General features: G+C 36.7%; 1 protein-coding gene across 1 annotated transcript in view; it reads right to left on the reverse strand.

Moving 5' to 3' along the window:
* Positions 1-7705, reverse strand: part of LOC118212025 (protein lin-28 homolog B-like) — a 43457-nt gene extending 35752 nt beyond the window's left edge. Inside the window, exons 1-2 of the mRNA XM_035389646.1 lie at positions 7512-7705; positions 1532-1580 (exon numbers count right to left, since the gene is read on the reverse strand). Coding sequence (XP_035245537.1) covers positions 1532-1565 — 34 coding nt within the window. The 5' untranslated portion in view covers positions 1566-1580; positions 7512-7705. The remainder of the gene's footprint in view (positions 1-1531; positions 1581-7511) is intronic.
* Between the last annotated feature and the right edge of the window lie 2173 nt (positions 7706-9878).

A 9878-nucleotide genomic window follows, 5' to 3' on the forward strand; every position in this document is an offset into this window, starting at 1 on the left:
TTGTTCGAATCCATCGCCAACCATCACAAATCAATTCGGACAGCTTAATCGCTCAAGCTCTGGTTCCATAAATTAGCAGTTTCTCTTCTTGAGTGTTCTCATGTGATGTACTTCACTTTGCAAAAATGTGAGTTGTACTCATCTGAAACTACATTTGTGAATGATCTAACGCAGCTATCTATAGCCTACAGATGGTAAATACACATTTAAATACGTGAAAAATGTAACCTACCACTGTAAAAGTTGGGCAATGGTAAAGGTTCCTAATTCTATACAGAATTGCCCCATCCACACCATGTAGTCAAAACGCCATTCAAAAATCGTTCAAATGTTTATTTATATTGCACAAAGTGGGATCTACATTTTCATTACCGTGATTCCGACTAGACTACGTGAAATTAGAGGTAGGCTAGACTAGAGAAGCAGACCTTTTGGACATAGTTCTCGTTTCAGGAACATGATTTTTTTTAAAGGAAAGAGATATTCGTTAAAAATACCAGTTTAGAAGCTTTTCACATGGATTTTGAAAGTGCACATATCTAAGAATTTCTTAAAATGTTCGTGCTGCATTTCCCGTAGCCATACGTGCACCAATTAAATTTAGGCCCTGTTAAATTAAACGATTGATGAAAATGTAGGCTAATTCATAAAGCTTAACTTTCACGATTATGCTGTTAACTAATTTTAACTAAGTAAAAAAAAATACACACAAAAAACAGGAGTACATGGAAGACTTATAATAGCCAGTGGCATAGCCTATTTAATAATTAACTTGGACTATAGGTGGCTGTTTACTGTAGAATATAATTTCATAGTTGGCTATTAATACAGAGACATGAATAACCAACAGAGGAAAACACCACCCTCAAAACTAACCCATTTCAACCCAAACACAACAAAAAAACATTTCGGTGACATCACTGAAGGAAACCCCTTACTTGAGCTGTGACGTCAGAAGGCAGCACATAGGCTAAAGTGCTCACGCTTTGGACGAAATTAAGTGTTGGTGGATGAGTCGGACACACGAAAGAACAAGTCTTCGCCTTAAGTAGGTCATTCTCGTTTCCATGTTAATTTAAACTTTATCAGCTGCAACCTATACCACATTTTGACGGTCAAATTGTTTGCCCCGTCTATTTGGATGAATGGATATTAGCGTGATACTATTGTTTGCATGCAATATATGCGCGTGTGAGATTCAGTGTTGGTTGTTGCTATCCTGTGAACCAAGTACCGGTTGTTGGACGAGATAAATAGCTGACTTACCACTGGAATTTAACAAACGGTTTAAATTAATGCATTTACGAAACACAATTGGGCAAACGGGGTTAAATCAATATAAAATTGTTACCCACCTTTATTTGACGAATCATTGATCTGTTCAGCTAGCACAGTAAACTTTTATAGTCCAGTAATGCAAAACGAGTTTGACAACATGCATTTCTTTCTGTATGCTCTGGAAACAAGTTAGAAAATTCCCAAGAACATAGCCTCAGCGCTGTGCTCAACCGGGGACTTGTGAAGAGCTTACCTGAGCGTGACGGAATAGTTTTTCTTGTACTCATACTCTTCTAAACAACCTGTGAAGCAGAGGGGGAATGTCCATTAAAAGTTTGTTTACATCTAATTGTCCCGTTTAAACGTATGATATGATCATTAGCCTACGAACGAAAGGGGAAATAATGCATCCAGTCAAACAGACACCTCCTGAAAATAAATTCCTTAAGATTTTTTTTAGCAGTGTCCTCAGACCTGAAGGCTATTGTTGTCAAAAGGTTTCAAGCTGACGAGCTCCCGGATTTTTTTTCACTGCGCAAGGTAGTCTTTCCATTAATTAATATTTAATTGCAAAGTAACTCGAGCTTTCGATGTTGGCACCTCGTCAAAGTTCCACTGATTATTGGTAGGCTACCAGAAATAATATCCGCGTCTTAAACACCATCGTGGGGATATGTTCTTCATCAGTGTAACGGTCGGAATAAAGCCAAACTGTTTTTTTTATTCTTGGGTGTCGTGACGCATAAAGTGAAACCAAGGGACATAATTGCGTTCTCTAACTGAACACAATTGTATTAGACAGAGAAGAGAAGCTGGTTTTGTTTTTCGATGTAAACCTGGACGAATTCCTGTGCCAGTATTTTGTCAGGTTGTTTGGTCACAGGACTGCTTAAATCGGAGCTCGTGCCCGGCGCATGGCACGAGGGAGGTCGGGTTGCAAGGCTATTTTCAGGCTATTTTCAGTTCTCTGTGGACCAGTTCCATTATGTAGACTGTGGGGGGCGGGGTGGTGGTGGCGGTGTTTAGGGGGGGGGGGGGGGGCATAAATGCATTTACGGAATAGTTAAGACAGTGGTTCCCATCTGGTTGGCACTGGGTTTCAGAAAACCAGTTTAATCTCAAGTCACATAATCTGGCAGGTTTGTATGTATACATTATTCTCATTATACTCTACATTACCAGCAGAGTCAATAATGTTCAATCGCACACAGCTAACGTCAGCACCAGAAAAAACAACTCATGGTTAACATTTACTGGTTAATATGTATGTGCCTATTTCACTGTAACAAAAAATGTATTTAGTGTAGGTTGCTCTATAGGGTGCATGATTGGTGGTAAGACCTGAAGTTAGAGAACCTCAATGATTTGACATTTTTCACCTTATTCCAAATCCAAATTCAAATCCATAAGACTTCTCATATTGGTAGTTACCCTGAACAAATCTGGTTTACGGCACAAAGAAAAGTTATTGTGAAAAATAAGTTGAAACAATGATTACTATGAAAGATCAGGTATTTGTGAGCTAGATAATTATTTGTCTTGGGAGTAAAAGCAATGGGACTGGTGCAAGCAACATGAGTGAATTATTGCTGTAAATCCAAAAAAATGTGTAAACTATAATACTGAGATGAATTAAACCACTATTAACCCAGATGTGACTATCACTGCTACTGTGACAGCCATTTTCCTGGAACCATTTTGGTGCAAAAGCAAGTCCTAGGTTTATCTACTGATGAGAAGGTTCACACAATCAGCAACAAATGTGCTAATTAACAAACATGCATGCAAAAACATGCATGTGCACAATCTTTTTGACATGACATCACGATTCAGTAAAAACCGACTATATTACAGCAGAAGAGAGGTGTCCCATATAGGCCTTTTTGTGCTGCTATTATCTGTTTTTAATTATCAAGTACAAGCAACAAGGGGACAAAACAGATTTAGAAAAAAAAATGTTTCTGGTACAATATTGTCTTGTGTATGTCTCTATTCAGACAGAAAACAAAAAAGGTGTATCTTTCTATCAATCTATCTAATGAACCAGAAGACAATTATTTGTGACATACTTATACACAAGAAAACCTTTACTTCAATTATCAGTTTTTAGTGATTACAGAAAATAAAGAAAATGTCACAGCCATAGTCTCTTTTTTGTTATTATTTGTTAAGTAAAGCTTTATATGTGGACAGTAAAACATTCAGAAGGCACACATATAATTATTAAATGCACTTAATCAATGAAAGATTAAACTGTGCGTCAACAATCTCCATTCATTGAAGTACAGTAGCATTGTGCTGTATAATGCAATATGATCATAGTACGCCAGGTCAAATTTGATTTAATCAGGGCTATTTTTCCTAAACAACAATTGCAGATTTAAAATGTTCATCCCATTAATTTCAGTGTCTGCTGAATATTATGCAAAAGACAAAAACTAAATTTGGAATGGAGACTACTTCGGAGTGATGTTGAATCATCCAGCATTTTTGCATGACTTACTTAAATGGAAGTTCATACTTTACCCAGCAAAAAAGCAGCAGTGCTGTCACTTTGTTTTACATAGTGTATCTTTCATGCCTAAAACAAATATGCCTACCACATGAAAACCAGACATTTCAATTTATTTTTATTCCATTATTATAAAAAAAAACAATGGTTTCACATTCTCTAAGAAGCCACATGTTAGCAAGTCCTGAGTGATTAAGATGACACACACACACAAACGCCCAAACAAACAAACACACACACACACACACACACACACAAACGCCCAAACAAACACACACACACACACACACACACATAAACGCCCAAACAAACACACACACACACACAATTGATAATAAATACACATTCTTGTTTCAAAGATTAAATATACACAAGAGCCAATACATTAACATTGATGTGATTTCAATTCATTAACAGTGGCATTAGTAAATTCTGACTTTGGAGATAAAATACGTGTATGCTTATGTATTTATTAGTCTTAAATTATGTGGGTAAAAATTAAGTTTACCAGTATCACAAAATATGAAACTTCAGAAATTTCTGTAGAATTATAATTAAACCACCATTTCATTTTCTTTCAGTGCTTTGTTTTCAGTGTACTGTAATCTTTCTGTATACCTTCCTACGATATTTACATCAAATTACAATGCAGCCTGTGTGCATTTTGAATGATATTTCACAAAAATGTTTTTTTTTAGCTGAAACATTTAGCTTTGAAAATGTGTGTGTAGGAACTTGATCATTTCAACAGTTAATTAATTTAATAGACTTGATGACATATTTGAATTCAGTGGTTAATTAGGTTTCATGACTAGGAGCAACCAACATAAAAAAAAACAAAAACACAATGGCTTAGGAATGTGTGCAAACTCCCCTATATGTATAGAAATGACAACTATGCTTCATTGCAACGTGTATGCAATTTGGTATGTAAAAAAAGTTAGCACTGTTTTTCTTCATGGTTTTTAACACGTGCTGCATTGACCAGAGAATCTCTGCTACAATTCCAAGACACCTCTACCATAAGCATACAACAGAGTCCCCATGGAGCACTAACACTGAATATTTATACCATGTAACACCAGTTGCATCTGAGTTGTTATTAAGACTGCTGCTCTTTAAATGTTTTCACAAAAGATGGTGGAAAAATAAAATAAATGTAATTCATACACATGTCAGACTCTACAATTCAATTATTCAATTCACATATTCACCTGTGCATTTAAAAAAAGAAATATTACAAATCAAGGCGCATCTGACTCTGACCTACTGAAGAAACCTTTCCCAGTTTCCTGCAATGACAGTAGACCTAGCAGGATTCTTAGTCATAGCCAATCAGAGTAAAGAATTTCTCTGTCCAACTGAGGTCTGGGAATTAGCCCTGTGAACTTTGCCCCTTGGTCTATCACCTCTGACCTTTCATTTGGTTATCATGCATATCCATGCTCTTCATTGCTGTTCTTCTGTGTAAAAACAACATTAGTAGCCTAATAACAAAATAAATAAGCGTTTTTTGATTTATTCATGATATTGGCTACTTTGTTTTATTCACTTTTGCATGAATACACACCAACCTTTGTGCACGGCTTCCGTTTTCTACTACTGCATAAAAAATAAAACATAAAAACGTTTCTCATGGAAATCACCAGGTATTCGAGGTTTTCAGCACTATTAGGTTTAACCATAACCGATAACATCCGTTAAGTCCTGTGACTGAATAAATATGTAAATATGTAACATAAAACAAATCTAACAAATCCTGGCCATAATGTATAAATGTAGCCTACATAAGTAAATAAACGATTATGTTAGGCTATTGAACAGCTTTTTCAGTACAAGCATCTACACAAACTGAACTCACGTTTTTAAAACCAAAGCCCGACTGTAGTAGGCTATACATGTAATATCTCCAGCAGAGAATGAGAACGGCAAACCTCAGCCTGGTATGTGTAGGCTACTGTAACTATATGTACTATAAATAAATGTAGATGATACGGGGGTAATCAATAAAAACGCAGGGATTCAGCACTACGGCCAGCGACAACACAGCACCCATTTCACGGAAGGAAGTCGCCAGCTGACTGCCAGATCAAAGATTTTCAGGTTTCATTAGGCTAACTAAATTCCGTTTATAGTGGTTCCTGATTTTAGAAGGCTAAACCAATTCGCGTCTATAAATGCCGGACACAGATAACGAGGAAGCCACGTGTTCTGAATGCGAATTACAACAAAAATGTAATTTATAATGTCGTTAACCTGTTTTAAAAATAAAATTTAGGTATACAAGTATATGAAACAACACGTACAACTGCTTTTTTTCAGAGAGTTGCTGGATTTATGGGTTTGAATCTACGCCATTTTGTAGTAGCCTAAACGTTAGGCTACTTTAGAATTACTGATAAAACCTAAAATGTCTCAGGAAAACGATGCTATTAAGGTGATGCATATCCAAACCTCGCAACAGATGGCAAAGTAGCATATAGTATTTTCTCGGCTGTGGGCTACACGTGTGTCACACGTTGGTGTAATAATTGTTCTATTATACCGACATATTACGAATTTGACTGACACTCGGAGCGGTCCCCGAAGTACAATTAATTTGAGAAAAATGTCGACATTGGCCTCAGAATGACCATACAGTTGTACATGACCTGGTCAAAGGCGACAACTGGTCTTGTCTGAAGCAGTTTCAAGCTGTTCAAATCCTGTGATACTGTAAGTCATGTGTTTGAGACTATCGCAAACAACAACCTTTTTTATTATTATGTCCATATATTATATATTTATTTATATATTATGTCTTGTACAATCCACTATACAGTCCACTGGGTTGGCTGACTGCAGTGTAACAGTATTAAGTGGGCCCTGTATTAACCGGTCTGTCCAACAGGGGAGGAAGGCGTCATATGTGAAATTAATATGTCTGCAGAAGGCTATGTCACGCCACTATAACGTGTATTGTAGGTTAAATTGGAGAGCAGCCGCGTAAACTCTACTACTACTCTACTAAACTCTCCGCTATTGTCAATAGCAACGTCAGTAAAACCACACACAAGCTATTTGCGATTGAATACATTTAGCATACTTAGGCTTCGGCTCCGTTAAAGGATAGACTAGCCTATACTCGAATTTTAATGTTTCTAATATAAGTTTAAATGTAAGCACATAACTGAAGTGAGTAGTTAACGTCTAAATACAACAATTAGGAATCCAAGAGCTTTAAGCAAGTTAAGGCTATCCTCCTCCACGTTCTGAACATGAGTCAACGCCCCCCAGTGCCCAGCGTCGGAAACCTCAAAACTACCGAGGAGAGAGAGGGGAAGCTGACAGTGGGCTAGCAAGAGTTAAATCTACACCAGATCCGACTGAGTTTCGGAGCGCTTTAGATATGAAATCACACAATAGTACAACATCGCCCCAATCGATCAATGAAAGCTATATGATGCGTGATTGTTGTTGTTTCTATAAGAAAATAAAAGTGCTGGATGCCTGCCCGTGAGTTTCGACGTCTACGTTCAAAACCAGCGTAGTCTATACGAACCCGGAAGAACATGACACACATCTCATCTTCATCATGACAACATGAACGATCCAACCTGAACATCTTTGTTTCTTTTTTTCTTCGCCAAGAGCACAATTGCTTTAGCGATCCTGTAGCTCCCAAGCGTTGGGTTAATTAGCCGCATTCATTGTGGGGGGAAAGGCGTATGCAGCAGCTTACCTATTGTTCGCCATGGCCGAAACGACTAGTTATTTCTCAAACACGGGTGTTTCACTTCTCGAGTGGAGGGACCTGAGGCAGTTGCAGAACCGACACTAACGGGGCTGTCGATAGATTTCTATCGTAGTCAACTGCGCTGTCTTTTGCCATAGTGTTTCTACAGCGTTAGCGCAGCCTCACCTGCTCCGCGCTCCTCCCCGGCGAGCGATTGGATGCTGTCACCAGCAGCGCCAAATTGGAAATGAAGGCTTATGGTTGTGAAAATAAGCACAGTTTTAAAAATTTGTTGTCACAATCAGTTTGTGCGTCTTCGGTCAATCAATAAAATAGACCAAATGGTTTTTAGCGCCAATGCGAAGAAACGAATTTGACCATTTTGCCTACTACTTGGTGGTTTAAATATTCGCAATAATAATAAGGGCATAAGTAACACACTGCCTTTAGGCCGTGGCCTATTTATTTAGGCTGATTGAATTGTCAAAACGGAATCTCACCATATCCTACTGTATATCTGACTATATGCTTGCGTTTGTTTAGCCTATTTGTTTTTCCAGCTATTTGGAACGGTCCCCAGCATTGTTTAATAGCGTTTTTAATTCATTCATGGCCATTTATGTATTTGGGTGTGTGTCAGTGTGTTTGCTTTTTATGCGCTTTAAATGTGTTGCCCCTATCAAATACTCTTAGTGTTTTGTATACGTAGTAGGCTATGATTTAGTTAATTCTCAGCGCTTTAATACATGGTTTATTACATTTATTACACCCTTTACCATTACCATTATCGCCCACGCGAATCTTTTGTGGGTTTTTTTTTTTTTTTTTTTTTTTTTTGTAGCCTATTTAATATGCATCTAAAACCCCACAAGTTGCTGACGTCAGTCAAGTCGTGTCTTAAAGTGCCCATTCCTGTGTGCCACCTGGTGGCAGTGTTGCGCAAACACAGCGGAACGTGGAAGAACCCACGAGGCACTAGAACTTTGGCTTGCCTTTTTTTGAACCGCAGCCTTTTATGTCAGTATAAAATATGTCGGCAGAGTTGTTTAATCTGAATACCTTTCTCACGGAAACAAACATGTACTTTTATACATAAATTTTGTTGATATAGCCCTACATGATAGCCTACATAACAAAAGTACACAATTTTAAGTTTATGGGACGTAGCTTTAGTCTTAAGTGTGTTTTTTCAGACTGCTTGGACCTAGCATTGAACATACAAACTAAATGGAGGCGATGTTATTTCCTTTCCTTTGCTTTTTATGCCTCGTTAATGTTTTATGTCGGGCTTAATAAAAGTATTTAAGAAACGAAAAATCCAACACTACCTGTTGTAATTCGCCGAAGTGAATCCGCGTGTATCTTTGTCTTAGGCTACTTTACCTAATCAAAACGTCATTGTCCAACGAAAGTCCTCGATTGTAGCGTAAGCAAGGAAACTATGGTGAGCAATAGGCGAAAAGTGAAATTCAGTGGGAATACATGTGTTTGAGATCACAACAGGACACGTGGACTTGAACTGTAATTCGGTACTGTACTATTGACATATAATTTAATTGAGTATTAATTGGAATTTCTTTGTTTTATAAGAAACCGTTATCTCTGTTTTCACCCAATGGAAATGTTTAATTGTCATTCTAATGTCAATGTATAATTCCAAATGTTTGTATCCAGTTGAGTTTACATGAAGTTGAATTTGCAAAGATGTAATCAATATTTATGTTATTACACAGTGATGCAATTGTAAGTAAATTACACGATAGTTATGAAACAGTACAATATATGTGCAATTCTTAAAATGTGTTATAATTTTATGGTCCCTTACTGTACAAGAATGTAGTCTATTTATTATTGTGCTTCAAGTGTCAATTACTACTTGTGCATAAACTAATAAAATACACGTTTTTAGTTTAAACTTGATTAATGTTATTTTTTTAAATTATTTGCTGGAATTTATTCCCAGTTTACAACACTTCACTTTGTGGCAAATATTCATCTGTAGGATATTGCTGAATGTTGAATATCTTTGGAAAACAAATCTACTGTAAAATGCTGCAATTTACAATAATCTCTTGGATAATTTAGTGCTGTTTTGACAGAGTAATTACAATGACAATGTAACAAATTAATTACAAGGTCTGGATAGACTAATTTAAAGTAAATTTACTTCAGCAAAATGTGTATATGTAGCTGTTTTGGGGAGTAATTACAATGACAATGTGACAAATAAATTACAATATTTGTATAGACTAATTTTGAATAGATTTACTTCAGCAAAATGAGGTGTATGTGTAACACTGGAAAATAAAAAACTTTTGTATTTTTCAACTTTTTTCTTGAACAAAACAAAAGCAATTAGCACAATGCCAGTGT

This window comes from Anguilla anguilla, chromosome 1 (genome assembly GCF_013347855.1).
Source record: "Anguilla anguilla isolate fAngAng1 chromosome 1, fAngAng1.pri, whole genome shotgun sequence".
NCBI classification, from domain to species: domain Eukaryota; kingdom Metazoa; phylum Chordata; class Actinopteri; order Anguilliformes; family Anguillidae; genus Anguilla; species Anguilla anguilla.